Source organism: Pantherophis guttatus, chromosome 17, assembly GCF_059756535.1.
Source record: "Pantherophis guttatus breed Tessera chromosome 17, ASM5975653v1, whole genome shotgun sequence".
Taxonomy (NCBI): Eukaryota; Metazoa; Chordata; class Lepidosauria; order Squamata; family Colubridae; genus Pantherophis; species Pantherophis guttatus.
In genome coordinates, this window is record NC_142079.1 from 6,680,478 (window position 1) to 6,697,771 (window position 17,294).

The 17,294-nt window shown below is 44.0% G+C and overlaps 1 protein-coding gene across 2 annotated transcripts in view; it reads right to left on the reverse strand.

Moving 5' to 3' along the window:
• NOS1 (nitric oxide synthase 1) overlaps positions 1-17,294 on the reverse strand; it is a 181,945-nt gene that overhangs the window by 83,806 nt on the left and 80,845 nt on the right. For both annotated transcript variants that reach the window (XM_060683830.2, XM_034405967.3), the window contains exon 2: positions 1,942-3,074. In XM_060683830.2, coding sequence (XP_060539813.2) covers positions 1,942-2,678 — 737 coding nt within the window. In that variant the 5' untranslated portion in view covers positions 2,679-3,074. The remainder of the gene's footprint in view (positions 1-1,941; positions 3,075-17,294) is intronic.

Consider the following 17,294-nt stretch of genomic DNA (forward strand, 5'->3'; position numbering starts at 1 on the left):
GGAGAGAAGATTACAGAATGGAAGGGGAGGAGAGAGGATAGAGGGAAGGGAGGAAAGGAGAGGAGGAGAGGGGAGAAGATTATAGAATGCAAGGGGAGGAGAGGAGGAGAGGAGAGAATATTACAGAATGGAAGGGGCGGAGAGGAGAGGAGAGAGGAGAGAGGGAAGGGAGGGGAGGGGAGAAGAGAAGAGGAGAGGAGAGAAGATTACAGAATGGAAGGGGAGGAGAGAGGATAGAGGGAAGGGAGGAGAGGAGAGGAGAGGAGAGGAGGAGAGGAGAGAAGATTACAGAATGGAAGGGGAGGAGAGAGGAGAGAGGGAAGGGAGGAGAGGAGAGAAGAGAAGATTACAGAATGGAAGGGGAGGAGAGGAGAGAGGGAAGAGCGGAGAGGAGGAGAGGAGAGGAGAGAAGATTACAGAATGGAAGCGGAAGAGAGGAGAGAGGAGAGAGGGAAGGGTGGAGAGGAGAGGAGGAGAGGAGAGGAGAGAAGAGAAGAGAAGAGAAGAGAAGAGAAGATTACAGAATGGAAGGTGAGGGGAGGAGAGGAGAGCAGAGATGGAAGAGAGGAGAGGAGAGGAAAGATGAGAAGGATAATAGCAAAACAGCTCTATACTCCATGGGTAAATATCCATAGACATAAGACAGTGTTATGGGAATTAGGTTTTCACCAGAGTGATGGCATGGGGGGAAGAAACTGCCTTTGGGTCTAGTTGTTTCGGCATGCAATGCTCTATAGTGGCATCCCGAGAGGAGGAGTTGAAACAGTTTATGCCCCTGATGTGAGCGGTTTACTTTCTCAGCCCTCTTTCTGACCAGTGTATAGGTCAGAGATTGGCAACCTGCGGCTCTGGAGCCGCATGTGGCTCTTTCATCCCTCTGCTGCGGCTCCCTGTCACCGATCAGCTCCACGATTGATAGGGCTTTCGGTTAGGACAGGTAGAGGAAAAAGGACGCTGTGCTAGGAAGAGACTCTATGGTGGGGGAAGCGGACTTCCAGTCAGCAGAGGAAAAAGGATGCCACGCTAAGAGGAGACTCTATGGTGGGGGAACTGGACTTCTGGTCGGCTCCAGAATTGAACAGGGGCTTCCGGTTAGGACCTTTGTGGTTCTTTGAGTGTTTTAAGGTTGCCAACCCCTGATATAGGTCCTTGAAGGAAGGCAGGCAGGCAGTGGGGCGCCTTTATTTCTCACTCTCCCCACCCTGCACAGTTCCCTATGATTCCAGCACAAGGACCTTTGCTAAATGATCATCAGAAAATCCATCCATGCCTTCATGGCCAAGACAGAATAGATTCTAAAGTCAGCATTCATATACGGGGATCTTACTCCTTCCTGGCTGTTGCTAAGACTGTACTCAGGGAAGAGTGGTGGTTAGGCATTTGGAGAGCTGTCATCCCAAATGATTTGGAGATGATATAAATACAGGTAGTCCTCGACTTAGAACCATTCATTTAGTGACCATTGAAAAAAATAGACCTAGGAACGTTTTTTGTGCTTACAATTGTTGCAGCCTCCCCATGGTCACATGACCAAAATTCAGACACTTGGCAACTGGCATGTATTTATGACAGTTGCATTCTTCCAGGGTTATGGGATCACCTTTTGTCAACCATCCCAGCCCGCTTCTGACAAGCAAAGTCAGCGTGGGAAGCCAGATTTGCTTAATGACCAAATGCAACACAATGCAACTCAACCCAACCCAACCCAACCCAATAGAACGCAACAGAACTCAACGGAACTCAACTCAGCTCAACAACTCAACAACTCAACTCAACTCAACTCAACCTAACAACTGCTGTGATTCACTTCACTGTGGCAAGAAAAGTAAAATGGGACAAATCTTACTTAACAACTGTCTTGCTTAGCAATGGAAATGTTGGGCTCAACTGTGGTCGTAAATCGATGACTACCCGTAGTATAAAATGATTTTTGCATCCTACCTGTCCACCTGGACTTCGACATCTCTCATTCCCATCTTGGCTTCAGCATTGCCATTGAGTTCCTTGCTGTCACCCTTCAGAAGATCCAGAACAGGTTCAATCTCCTTGAGCAGTTCACTGTTCTCAACACTGCCATTCAGGCAATGGTCAGGAATATCCTGGTTTCCTTTCAGAGTGTCCTTGGCCACATTGCTGGCTACCATGCCGTTGATGTGTACCAGATTTTCTTCCCCTTGCCCATTCTCCCGCACACACCGGGAGCTGACGGAGCCCCCCATGGTGTGTTCTTCCCCCTGTTGCTTGTCTTTGGTGAGGATGCTCGGAGCAGATGCCTGATCACCTACGGTTGGCGTCCCACACAGAGGTCTGGTGACTCGGATGGTCTTTGGCGTCCCGTCTCCAGCAAAGGTTGTCTCTAGGTGAGTGGTGAAGCCCTCTGGGCCTCTTAAGATGAGAACAACGTAAGTTTCTGAAGCGATGCTTCTAAGGACTCCTAAGGCCGCGTCATAGTTCATATCAACCAGGGGCTTCCCATTGACCGCTAGGATAATATCTCCCGTCTGAATAAGGCCACTTTGTTCTGCTGCCCCTCCTCGGATCAAGTCAGAGATGATCACAGGTGGCTTGTTGACTCGTTCCTTCACCAGGAACCCAAGGCCACCCACTTTGCGTTTGAAGAGCTTCACCGAGATTACATTCGGTTGAATCTGTTGGACACTGAATACATTCTCTTCCATTGTAGTCCTGAAATCGTCCAGCCCTCGAGAACAGGATCTCAACAGTTATAGAGATGGACTCTCCGTTAGTCCACGGCTGAGCCACAAACCTCTAATGAGCAAGAGAGACAGAGTAGAAGGTTTTATATCTGTTTGCAAGCTGGGAAAAGCCGACCTTCTTTGGGTGAGCTTCACCTCTTGATAAAAGATAAAATTTGTAGGTCATGCAGCCATCTCTGCAGATCTGGTCTAGCTCGTTTTCATTCCCTAGAAGGCAACAAAGCCATCCATCCTACATGAAATGAATGGAAAACTCCATTGGACATCTTCTGGTTCAACAGATGGCTGGAGAAGACGACGCTTGCCAAGCATTCTTCGGTATCTTGGGACATGGGATTCACTTTACATCTTCTTTACCTACAGAGAGAGGGTGGGAGGAAGAGACAGAGAAATTAAAAAACAAATATCAGACTGGCTTAGACATTCGAGATGGGCAAAATAGACTAAAACCAAGAAAATCTAACACGGCAGAGCAGAATCTGTTGTGAAATTGTTGAAATTGTTGAAAGTGGTCCACCAGCGGCCAGCACAGCTGGCAGCAAAGTCAGACAGTGAGGAGGTTGGGGAGGAATGTGGGCCAGTCCTGGAGACTGGGGAAGGCTCAGATGAGGGCTCTGCATCGGAGGCAGAGAGGGGGCCAAGGCCATCTGGTAGTTCTTTGCTGCCTCCGGAGTCTGACATCAGCGAGGCAGAAGAACAGCGTGAGCCTGTTCCCAGTGTGCGCATGCACAGAGCTGCCAGAAGACAGGAACAATTAAGAAAACAGGGTCAACTTGGGAGTAAGGCTTGGAGATGATTGGTCCCTCCCATAAGGCATAAAAGAGAAGCGAACGGGACGTGAGCTTTTGCAGGAAGCAATTAGTTCATCTGGTCAGTAAAAGCTCAGTAAAAGCTCTGTTTGACTCTGTGCTAAGTTTGGCCTTGCCCTGCATGTGGCATTTAGTTCTCTGGCAGCATTCCAAGGGAGATAAGGTGGGTGTTCGTAAACATTCCCCTGAAAGACTGTTTGAGAAGCCTTTCGGACTGGGAATGACAATAATTCACAGCTGTTTGAATTAAAGAGGTTTGCCAGGACTAAGTTTGTGCTGCATTCTTTCCAAGGAAGGCTACGTCAGAACAGTCACAAGTTTGTGGCGAAGTATATGAAGACCTCATCCCCGTGCGGTCTGTCTCTTAATCCTAATTTTTTGCAGCGTTTAACATTTTTAATTTGCATAATTTTAATATTCAAATTAATTTTTTTCTATTTCTGTAAGCCTCCCAGAGTCGCCTTCTAAGAAAGATGGGCAGCTTAAAATTTTTAATAAACAAACAAATAAAAAAAAAAACAACAACCCAGAGGACTTTGAGCTCCAGCATAAGAGACAAATATTCCATCATTGATTGCATCTCAGCCAGGTTTTATTTAAGCATCACATGGAACAGATTCAATCACTTGTTATTTTTCATTTGAATAACATTGCCTATCATGGGTTGTTTTTTTAAAAAAAAATATGTTTGAGGTCACTTCTAAGCTTCCGAGGTCAGTTTTGTATGCTCAGTGGTGGGTATCAATAATTGTAATAAATAATAATTAGAACGAACCTTGGAAAAATAACAGGGGGATTTCAATGCAAAAATCTTGTGAGCTAATTAGCAGGTACCGTATAAACTAACAATGGGAAATCTGGGCCAACATAATGTTTTACTGAACAGGAGATGAGGTTATTAATTTTCACATTTAAAAGAAACGTACGAGATTTGAGGCATGATTTGCTTTGGGGAAAAATAACAGGTTGCTACACGGTAGAGGATTAGATTAAAAGTAAGTTTTCTATTGATAAAAGCAGCCATGATTAAATCAGGCTTGTTAAGGATATTGTTGTTGTGTTACCAACCAGCACAGAGAGTAGAGCACAGAGAAACGTTGCTGAGAGCAATGAATAAGAGATGTGCAAACTGGTTTATCAAAAGTTTACTTTATAGTAGAAAAACAGTCTCATAGTCTTTAAACAAATTCCAAGTCTTTGCCAGTTAAATCAGTCCAGTAGTTACAGAATCTTCTTACCCAACAAACAGTAGTTGGTTAGAATAACAAACTCACTCTGTTTCACAAACCACGATGGTTGCAGATCCATCCAATGATGATAACACAATGAATAGCACTCCTCACACTATGGTAGCTTATCATCAATTGAATACGTTACAGTACCTTTCTTAAATACTCTCACAACCAGTCATTACCTAATTACAGCATGACTCAGCATTACAATGAATCAACAAGAAAACCTTTAAAGTAACATAATACATTTACAGATTAAAGTTACAGTACACATATATTGCCTGGACAACTTGTTAGGCTCAAACCATATCCTAACATTCTCCCCTTTGGACAGGTCAATATATGCAGTCTAGATTCTTAATCCATAGCTTTCACAACACGTTTTATGTTTTATAGCACCTTGCGCTTTGGTAAAATTATCAGCTATATTGTCTTCCGACATACAATATTCCAACTTAATCACGTTGCTTTGGATACACTGACAAACATTCAGATACCGAATATCAGTATACTTAGATCTAGTTTTAACTGCTAAATTTGTTGCCATTTTTATAGCAGCTTGGTTGTCCTCATGTATTACAATTGGATAATCCATCTTTAAACCAATATCCAACATTAGTTGTTTGTAATAAATTAAGTCGGTACGAACTAGTGACAAACATGAGAATTCTGCCTCCATAGTCGATAGAAGGACAGAAAGGTAGAATACGGAATAATGGAGTTGGTAGGGACCTTGGCGGTCTTACACTCAGGGGTGGGCTGATGGGGGTTCGTAGGGGTTCGGGAGAACCTCTAGCTAAGATTCTATGCAGTTCAGAGAACCCCCAAATCCCACTCCTGGCTGGCCTCGCCCACTCCTCCCAGGAGTCCCCACGCGGCCCGTTTTGGATGCAGGTAAGTGCAGGGCGCACGACGGAGGCTCAGGGAGGGTGAAAAACGGCCCTATTTCCTGCCTCCAGAGGGCCTCTGGAACCTAGGGAGGGCAAAAATGCCCCCCTGCCATGGTGCAGGAGGCCGACTAGGCCATGCCCACCATGGCCACATCCACCCAGCAACTGGACAGAGAACCCTTTGCTAAATTTTTTGAAGCCCACCCCTACTTCTACTCCAATCCCCTCCTCAAGCAGGAGACCCTATACTAGTGATGGCTAACCTTTTTGCTCCGTGTGCCAAAAATGGGGATCATTCAGGGGGTCGCACCCTCGTGTGCCCACACCCCTAATTCAATGCCCCCCCAGTGCCCACCGTGCATGCATGCATGACCCCCCCTGCATGTTCGCGCGACCCCACTGAGCTCCCCTGCTTTTGGCACGTGACAGCAAAAAGGTTACCGGTGGGCTCGGTAGGCTCGTTTTTCGCCCTCCCCAGGCTCCAGAGGCTTTCTTGGAGCCTGGGGAGGGTGAAAACAGCCTTCCCCATCCCCCCGGAGGCCCTCTGGAGGCTGGAAACAGCCCATTTCCCGACTTCTGGTGGGCCCAGAAGGCCTAAACATCAGCTGGCCAGCGCACACATACGTGCTGGAGCTGAGCTAGGGTAATGCTTGCGTGCCCACAGATATGGCTCCCCGTGCCACCTGTGATATGCGTGCCACAGGTTCGCCATCACGGCCCTATACCATGCCAGACAAATGGCCGTCCAACCTCTTCTTGAATACCAGTGATGGAGCATCCACAACTTCTGGAGGCAAGTTGTTCCACTGATTAATTCGTCTCACTGTCAGGATATTTCTCCTTAAAATTCTACGTTGGATCTCTCTTTCATAATCTTCCACCCATTATCTTTTGTCCTGGACGATAGATTCCAATCTCTTACTCTATTTGTTGGTACGGCCCCTTGCTGAAGGCAAAAAGCAGCCAATAAGCAGCTAATTTGCTTAGATGAAAGTCAATATATGCAGCTTTTTAAGATCCTCCGAGGCAAAAGGGGTGAAGATGTCAAATTATACGGAGCTGCCAATCGATATTGTCAACGTATTTTGGAAGAGAAAAGACTTTTGTGAAAGTAAAAGAAGGATATGATGGAGCCACTGTTCTCGAACAAGTGGGAAAGGGATTATTAGGGTGCTGTCCAGTGGCTGAATGAGAACAAGAAAAGGAAATAATAGTAGAGAATATACATAGCTCAGGATTGAATTGTTGGAGTTCTTGGTATTCTCTGAGTTTGGTTGTTTTCCTGCAGATATTTTGTTAGTAGACTAGGCAACAACTAGCACTGATAATGTTACCTAGTTGGGTAATGAAATGTCTGCAAGAAAACAACCAGGCTCAGAGAGCACCAAGGATCCTGCAGGTCTCCTCCTCTTGCAAACTTCACTCCTTTCTAGCACTGATAATGTTACCTAGTTGGGTAATGAAACATCTGCAAGAAAACAAAAAAGCTGAGGGTGGACCAAGGACCCCTCGTTTCAACCCTGACCTAGAGATATTCTCCTTTTCTAGCCAACAGCATCAGTGCATGGAACCTGTTGGTGAAACATCAGCCTGTCAATGACCAAGCTCGGAGGACCACCAAGAAGCCATCACAAAAACAGCTCTTGAACGGGGTCTTTCTATCGACAACATGGATTTAATTAGGCACCTTTCAAAAAAGCAAGAACATTTTTTTGGGGGGGAAGAGAGAAACATGGGTTGGGGTTGGATGTATTTTCTCTACCATGAAGAAATTGTTGGAGCTCATCCCATCCACCTGTTCCCATGGAAGTTTCTTTCTTTTCCATGTCAATGGAGAGAGAGAGAGACAGAGAGAGACAGAGAGACAGAGACAGCAAGAGAGAGAAAGAGACAGAGAGACAGAGCGAGAGAGACAGAGAGTGAGACAGAGACACACACACACAGACACACACACACACACACACACACACACACACACACACAGAGAGACAGAGAAAGAGACAGAGAGAGACAGAGTCACAGAGAGACAGGCAGAGAGACAGAGAGAAAGAGACAGAGAGACAGAAAGAGACACACACAGAGAGAAAGAGACAGAGAGAGACAGAGAGAGAGTGAGACAGAGAGAGACACAGAGAGGCACACACAGAAAGAAAGACAGAGAGAGACACACAGAGACACACAGAGAGAGAGACAGACACAGAGAGACAGAGAGAGAGAGACAGACAGACACATAGACAGAGAGAGACAGAGAGACACACAGAGACACGCAGAGACAGAGACAGACAGACAGACAGACAGACAGATAGACACACACACACACACACACACACACACACACACAGAGAGAGAGAGAGAGAGAGAGAGAGAGAGAGAGAGAGAATAACTGCTCTCCTTCAAGGAAGTGTGTTTTTACCTATTCCCTAACAATAGCTTCAGGCATATGGCCTCTTCTGAATAAAGAATCTTTCCTTGCCCATCTTTTTCTGACATCTGCTTGGTTTAAAACAGAGAGAGAGAAAAAGAAAGTTTTCTAGCAATCTGACATGTGATGGTCTCTAATAGGGCTGCATCCTGAGCAAAGAGTGTTGACGGGCAAGAGTTTTTGATTTGTGGCCGGCTGACCCGTTCGTTCCCTCACTTGGCTGGCTGATCAGGAAGAATATCTGACTGATTTGACCATTAATTGGAATTTCTAACAAGGCAGGTAGGCAGGAAGGAGGACGGAGAGCTTTCTCTCTGGTTTGGGCACACAGAACAAATTAGACCAACTATCTTGACGTCTATGGAAGGTGGCATCTGTTGGAGGGGATGCAAGGCAGGCGTGAAGGAAGAGGGAGGGCTTTGGATTGTCAACTTGATGGTGGGATCCTGAATGCTTCCTGTCCACACCAGACCCTGCTACTGATGTGGACAGGAAGACTTTGCTCAATGTGGTTGAATTGGCATGGAATTCATTAGAACATTCTTTTTTCAACCTCAGCAACCTTAAGCGGTGTGGACTTCAACTCCCAGAATTCCCCAGCCAACATCACAAAAAAACAAAAAACAAAACGGAAACAGATCAACATTTGACCAACAAGGCCAACCTGATAAAATACGATTACATTTATGAAGCCATAAAACAAAAGATAAAATCAACAAATACATGAGAGGGGATTAAGACAAAAGATTTAAATAAAGGCTGTTTATATATATATATATATATATATAGTGTTTTTCTATCGAGACACCTGCTCTACCCCAACATGTGGGAGGGGGCATTCTGCTCCCTTTCGCCTTTCAGCTCCAATCCAGGAGCCCTCAAGCAGTCGCATTCACGACAAACCATTTTATACCAAATTTATATTTTGCTGATAAAGAAATAAAGGGAGACTAGTATAGATCTATTTCAAGCTTTTTAGCTCTCATCAGCTAGCCATACCCTTACTTGGATTCGAACTTGGGCTTCCTGCATGTTAGGCAGTTTAATTAACCTCTGAGCCACAAGTTCTCCTCCCTTCATCAGCTTGATCCAGGGGAAAGATCCGGGTAAGGGTATGGCTAGCTGATTACACTGTATTACAAGTTATATACTCACTACTTTACATTGTAGCCAAGTGTCATTTCTTCAATGTTGTCACATGAAAAGATAAATATTCACAAAATGTGAGGGGGTGTACTCACTTCTGTGACATACTGTATATATATGTGTGTGTGTATACATATACATATACCACAGACCACAGCGGCATCACCAGCTGTTGCACCCCCCTCCGATCCCCACACAAAGAAAACTGACACACGCCATGAACACATGGCAAGACCTCAAACTCGGAGCCAAACCAAAGCCCGGAATGTGGCATCACAGCCATCTGCTCAGGACATTACATCAAAAAACTCAGGATATCACAACACTAGAACTCAGGATGTTAACACACAGCCCATTACGCAGGTCGTTAAAACACAAAAGACTAATGGGCATACATCAAGGACCTTACCCACACAGGATGTTACGAAACAGCTGACTAATCTGCAAACATCAACTCCATCAACCAATCAAGATATAACAACACAGGCAACCAACCCACTCACAGCAACAAAGCCAGCACCCCACACCTCCCCACCAGTATTTATAGAGAGACGGCAGCTCCGATCACGCTTTCCTCGCACAAGCACGAAGCCGAAGACACCAGCCTGAAGATGACGAGTGAGACCTCATCGAAACGTCACCAGGATACTCTCAATCTTACGCGGAAAAAGACCCGAATACACCAAAACTTGCATATACATATACATATACATATACATATACATATACATATACATATACATATACATATACATATACATATACATATACATATACATATACATATACATATACATATACATATACATATACATATACATATACATACACATACACATACACATACACATACATATACACACACATACACACCAGTGGTGAGTTGCTCCAGGTTCTGTCTGGTTCTTTAGAACCTATAGTAAAAGCAGTGGGGGGGCTCTGCCCACCCGCCTGGACATCATAATTGCACTACTCTTGCGAACTGTTAGTAAAGGTAAGTAGAACCAGTGGTGGGTTGTCCCCGGTTCGGACTGGTTCGCAAGAACTGGTAGTAAAACAGGCGAGAGTCCCCGCCCACCACCCCGGATGTCGTCATCGGCGATCTGCGCGTGCGCAGAAGCAAGGCGTGTGCGTGAGAGCAAAGCGAGCGCACGTGTGCGATCCCATTGCAAACCGGTAGTAAAGGTAAGTAGAACCCACCCCTCAGTAGAGCTCACCCCTGATACACCCACACCCACACAAATACATACAGTGATCATGAAAAGAGATCACCAATAAACATAATAATAATAGTAATAAAAACTTTCAAATAGTAATAAAAACTTTCAAATGTCTGTGCTTTGGAGAAGAGTGGAGAATGTTCTGGTTTTTGAGGAAGAGAGGTGAAATGAAACAGTGTTTTAGTTTCCAAGGATGAAAATCACAAATATAAACTTTTTTTTTTGTTTTAAGTAAACTACAGTTCTTTATGATATGAGAAGTTTACGAATTGTTCTGTCTTAAATCACGGGATGACCATAGTTTGTTTAAGTAGTCCTTTGGGAGTAGGGCGGTATATAAATCTAATAAATAAATAAATAAATAAATAAATAAATAAATAAATAAATAAATAAATAAATAAATAACCACCATAAGGGGAAACCACCACCCCTGATTTCCCCATATTCTGATATGGAGGAAGTATAGTTTTCTTAGATGCACAAATGGAAGTTAGACTTGCAAGCTTGATCACGCATCATCAGGAGTCACGTATCTTAGTAGTCATGGGTAAATTTACCTATATTTTTTTCATTAAAAATAGAGAGCAACTTGAATATCCGGCAGAGATGGGATTCAAAAGAGTTATTTTCCAATGGCTTTGCTGCAGTAAAGGTCAGACTAAATTCAACACTAACACAACAACAACACAACAAGTTCAACACTAAATTGGCACAAGATAACTTGGACCAACATAATGACTCCTAGGGGACGCGATGGCTCAGTGGCTAAGACGCTGAGCTTGTCGATCGAAAGGTCGGTAGTTCAGCGGTTTGAATCCCTAGTGCTGCGTAACAGGGTGAGCTCCCATGACTTGAACCAGCTTCTGCCAACCTAGCAGTTCAAAAGCAGGTAAAAAATGCAAGTAGAAAAATGGGGACCACCTTTGGTGGGAAGGGAACAGCGTTCCGTGCACCTTTGGCGTTGAGTCATGCTGGCCATGTGACCACGGAGACGTCTTCGGACAGCGCTGGCTCTTCGGCTTTGAAACGGAGATGAGCACCGCCCCCTAGAGTCAGGAACGACTGGCACAGATGTGCGAGGGGAACCTTTACCTTTACCTTTGATGACTCTAAGCTGATGACCTACTTAACTCCACCCCCGGCTCTGTCTATTCTTCTCTTACAGTGACTCTTCAAAACTGTGAATTTGAAAAAATGTTAGTTCACATCTGACTAATGTTGACTGGCTTTGAGTAAAAGCTGGACAACCTTCCACCATCTGGATTCCAGATAGCTTCCAGATGTTGGAAGGGTTCTGCTTATCACTAAGTCCAATTTGGACACCCTGAAGTACCGGGTCCAGAAGATAAGAGCATCATTTCTAGAATTGGTTGAAAGTGAGATTCAGGTAAATCCCATGGGTGAAATAGACATTGGCAGATTTGATGCTCAATCAGTCTTCTATTTCCATATGAAAGAAGAAGCTGTCAACATTTAAAAAATCTGCTGACAGTTTCCATAAAGAACTGAAGCTCCAAACCGTAAGACTGGATGATATTACAGAAGGCATATAATTTTCTACCGTTCCTTTAGTCAAATGTGCATTTAGACTCTAATAAAGTGTTTTTTTAAAAAAACACTTAATAAACTCACCTGACCTTTGCCAGTGGTAGCATTCACCATACAATGCCCCAAAGGAATAAAAAATGGTTTAAACCAGGGCTCTGCAAACTTAAATACTCAAAGAGCCATTTGGACCCATTTCCCACAGAAAAGAAAACAGCGGGAGTCACAAAACCTGGGTGGGCGTGTCCAGCTCAATGTCATTCACTTCCACCAGTCACATGACCCCCCCCCCACTTAGCCACGCCTACCCAGCCGGTCATTAGAGCAGAGAACCAGTTGTTAAAAAACATTGGGAACCACAAAATCCTTTTGACATCTCTCTCTCTCCCCTCCCTCTCTCCCTCCCTCTCTCCTCCCTCCCTCTCTCTCTGTATCTCTCTATGTCTCTCTCTCTTCCCCTCTCTTGGTATCTCTCTGTCTCTGCCCTGGCCGCTTCTCCATCCCCCACCATCGCCATTACCTTCTCAGGCCAGGTGAGGAGTGACTGGGAGGGGACGGTGAGGGGAGGGCCAGCCAGTGGTGGGATCACCTGACAGGGAGCCACAGCAGAGGGCCCAAAGAGTCATATGCGGCTCCGGAGTTGCAGGTTGCTGACCCCTGGTTTAAACAATTAAAAATGTTCTTATCGGGTTTGATGATTGCCTTGTTATTGCCAGATGTTGCATCTAATTTTTTGGGGGGGAGATTTTTTGATCCATTGCTCTGGTTTCTTTTGTGAGAAAGAATAGTGGAAAAATGAAATTATTCACAGCGACAGGAATAAGAACAACAAGTTAGAAGAGGCAGAAGGATTGGATTTCACGTGTGAAATCCTGGTGGTTTTGCAAATCATAGTTTATGATTAAATGTCTGGTCCATCCCAAGCTGACTGCGGTTTATTAAAGAAAACAAAATGACTTAGCACAAAATGAAAGCCCAACTTACATTGTACACAATTCATACAAGACAAACTGCCATGGCAGCTGTGAGTCATATATATGCTCCTGGACGAAAATGTGACGGCTATTAGCTGGGTGGCAATTAATTAATGTTTGCCATTCATATTCATCACTTGCACTTATTTCACACAACTCTCCAGTACAGTTGCAAGCAAGTTTAGAAAGAAAGAAAGAAAGAAAGAAAGAAAGAAAGAAAGAAGGAAGGAAGGAAGGAAGGAGAAGAGAGTGGGCGGAAGGAAGGAAGAGGGGGAGGGAGGGAGAAGGAAAGAAAGAAGGAAAGAAGGAAGGAGAAGAGAGGGGGAGGAAGGAAGGAAGAGGGGGAGGGAGGGGGAAGAAAGAAAGAAAGAAAGAAAGAGAGAGAGAGAAAGAAAGAAAGAAAGAGAGAGAGAGAGAGAGAGAGAGAGAGAGAGAAAGAAAGAAAGAAAGAAAGAAAGAAAGAAAGAAAGAAAGAAAGAAAGAACCTCACAACCTAAGCCAAAAATGCCATCTTTTGTATTCAATGACGAATCCAGGCAAAAGTTTTTTTAACTAATTGACTTGAAAGTTCTACAAACACCTCAGATAATTATCGAATGAATGGCTGGTGAACATGACACAACTTGCAGAGCTGGCTAAAGAATAGAATAGAATAGAATAGAATAGAATAGAATAGAATAGAATAGAATAGAATAGAATAGAAAATATGGAATGGAATGGAATGGAATGGAAAGGAATGGAATGGAAATAGAAATAGAAATTAGAATAGAATAGAATAGAATAGAATAGAATAGAATAGAATAGAAAATAAGGAATGGAATGGAATGGAATTAGAAATAGAAATAGAAATAGAAATTAGAATAGAATAGAATAGAATAGAATAGAATAGAATAGAATAGAATAGAATAGAATAGAATAAAATATGAATTTGGAATGGAATGGAATGGAATAGAATAGAATAGAAAAGAATAGAATATGAATTTGGAATAGAATAGAATAGAATAGAATAGAATAGAATAGAATAGAATAGAATAGAATAGAATAGAAAGGTGAGCTATTTCTGTAATTGTAGAGTAAGAAATAATTTATAGGGTATGCTTCCCCTCCTTCCCAATAACATTTGGTTTGATTTAATTTAATTTATTCTGGACAGAAATAAGCAGAAGCTGGCTTTAACTTCCTTTTACTTCAACAAATACTTTCATATATTATCAACAAACATCCTTAGTGTGCTGTGTTTATTCTGGAAATGAAAGTTGTAAATTGAGAGAGAGAAGGGGGTGAAAGTGCTAATTACCTTAAGGCAATGATGGCTAACCTTTTTGCCATCGCATGCGTGCGCAACACCCCCCCCCACACGCTCCCTACGCTTTTGGCACGCAATGACAAAAAGGTTACCGGTGGGCCCAGTAGGCCCGTTTTTCACCCTCACCAAAATCCAGAGGCTTTCTTGGAGCCTGGGGAGGGCGAAAATGGCCTCCCCCACCCTCCCGGAGGCCCTCTGAAGGCTGGAAATGGCCATTTCCCAACTTTCAGTGGGCCTGGAAGGCCCGAAAATCAGGTGGCCGGCGCACGCATGCGCGCTGGAGTTGAGCTAGGGCAACACTTGCGTGCCCACAGATATGGCTCCACATGCCACCTGTGGCACGCGTGCCATAGGTTCGCCATCATGGCCTTAAGGTAAAGGTAAAGGTTCCCCTTGCACATATGTGCTAGTCGTTCCCGACTCTAGGGGGCAGGTGCTCATCTCCGTTTCAAAGCCGAAGAGCCAGCGCTGTCCAATGTCTCCGTGGTCATGTGGCCGGCATGACTCAACGCCAAAGGCGCACGGAATGCTGTTCCCTTCCCACCAAAGATGGTCCCTATTTTTCTACTTGCATTGTTTTTTTACCTGCTTTTGAACTGCTAGGTTGGCAGAAGATGGGACAAGTCACGGGAGCTCACCCCCTTATGCGGCGCCAGGGATTCGAACCGCTGAACTGCTGACCTTTTGATCGGACCACAACAACAGCCTCCTCCCAAAGTCAACCTTTTCTCCTTTCCCCATCCATCTTATCCCTTTGATGGCATCCATTTTCACGAGCCAGATTTAAAATGCTCCCTATTGTCTTGCTTAATCAGTTTCCACAGGGATTTATGCCAGCAGACCAAGAGCTCCTGAGGCTGATGGATTTATGCCACTTTAATTTCTTCGTCTGCTTTTCTTTTCTTTTCTTTTCTTTTTAAAAAAGAGAGCAAACTGAGCAGACCGAACAAAAGGGTCATCTAAATTTGAAAACGAGGATGCAAAGGTGACCTGTAGATGGCCATCTGTCCTTCAGTCTGGTTTAGCTTTAAAAGAAACTCAAAAGATACGATGCCTTGGAGATTTATCAAGCTGCATTCAGCTTCAGAAATCTATTTTTCATGGATGTTTTTCTTATCAATCACCGTAATGAAAGAGCAGCAGAATGATCCATGTCCAGGCCAGTTAATTTTCTTGTCAGTTCTGTAAGGCTGTCTCTTCCACCATCTACAATTCACTACCCACCCAACTTTCTCTTCTCTTCCCCTCCGATGTCTACCTAATTCCTGTTCTGCCCCAGCTATCCCAAAGAACGCAGCACACACAAACCCCGAACAAAACTCAGCTTGCTTCAAAACACAGTCTTTTGCAAATGCAGGCTGCTAATAAAACGTTTTTAACAACCTGCCCGAAATTCCACAGATAAGATAGAGTCTTACAAGAGTTGGCAGAAAGCCCAGAAGCAAAGTTTGCAGAGAAAAGCCAAACTCAATGATCAGCGAACGAACGTTGTTTCCTGCAACTTTTTACAAGCTGTGTGCAAACTTAAATAGGCTAAGGGAGTGGCCAATTAGCCCCAAGCCTTACTCTCGAGGAGACCTCCTCCTGAGTAACCACTCCTGCCTTTTGGCAGCTCTGCGTGCCCGTGCATTGAGAAGAGGCTCCTCCACTTCATCCTCTTCACTTAAAGGAGCCTCTGGAGGTTCTGAAGGCCCTGGCTGAATCCCCGCCTCTGGCACCACATCTTCTTCAGCCTCCTCGCTGTCTGACTCGAGCGCTGGCTGCAGAGGCTGCTGGCGTGACACCACACCAGCCTCCTCGTCGGGATCAGCAACAATCTGCGCAGGCCGCTGGCGGGCCACAATTCCCTTTAGCAAAGGGTTGCATCACATTCCAGAGCATTGCCACCCATTCTCTATTAGTCACTGGCACATTTGAATTCTTCGTTTGTTTTGTTTTTCACGGTGCATCATACCCGCTGCTTTGGGGGTACATGTAAATAAACAGGAAATGCTGCAAGGCAGATGTGATTGTGGGCCACACCAAGCTATGCTGCATTTTCATTTATGACTTTGTGTTACGTATCAGTCCAACTTATTACTGGATAGATTTACTTGGAGCAGCTGATACCCTGTAACAATACTTTTAGCACTATCAAACAATCACCTTTGCCCATCTCAGATTCTTGGGAAGGACTTGAGAGTTGGATAAAAAAACCAACTCCAGCCTTAAACATCTGGTTGACTATGCAATGAACCATTCAAGAAACCAGGGTTTAAATATGCATGAATTTGAATAAATAATTGACTCCATCCATAAGTTGAGATTCAGCTGAGAATTCTTCTTCTTCTTTTTTTTTTTAAAGGTACACTTACTTCTAGCTGTGTTCCTATATCTACAGGGAGATTTTAAAATTTCATCTGCATGTTAAGGAGGGGATGTTTGCAATCTGCATTCACTGAAATTCACAGAAATGTTATGGAAATCATTTTTTAGCCAGGCTGGACTTTCTCATAGAAAATGTGACTTGTTCTTAATCAGAAGAATGTAGGAGAAATTCGTTTTATTGGCATTTTAATCAGAATTGATCCTAATTCACGCACCAACACACAAACTGGGATATGGTCGTATTTTGAGAGTGTGCCATTTTTCAATTGTTACAAGTGCTTCTCACTTCAAAAAGGAGAGAACATTTGGGGAAATGTGCATGGGAAAAAAAAGGAAATGCACATCAAAACCGTGCATGGGAAAACTTTACACAAAGCCGTACAAATATTAAGGGAAAGCGCCCACAAATAGTTGAATGTTAGGAGAAACATATGCAAAATGCATGCTGCTTCTTGTATTCGCCGGCTGATGCAGAGATCAGATGAAATGGTGTTAAAAAAATCAGAAATGGGGTAAATGGTATTCATTTTAAATTCATCAATTTGTATAGAGCTACTATCAAAAGGAGGAGAAATCAAAACTGAATACTTTGTAACATGGATCTGTTGGATAGTTAGCCATTTTATCAATGGCTAACTAGCAGAAGTAAGGGACGTGGTGGCTCAG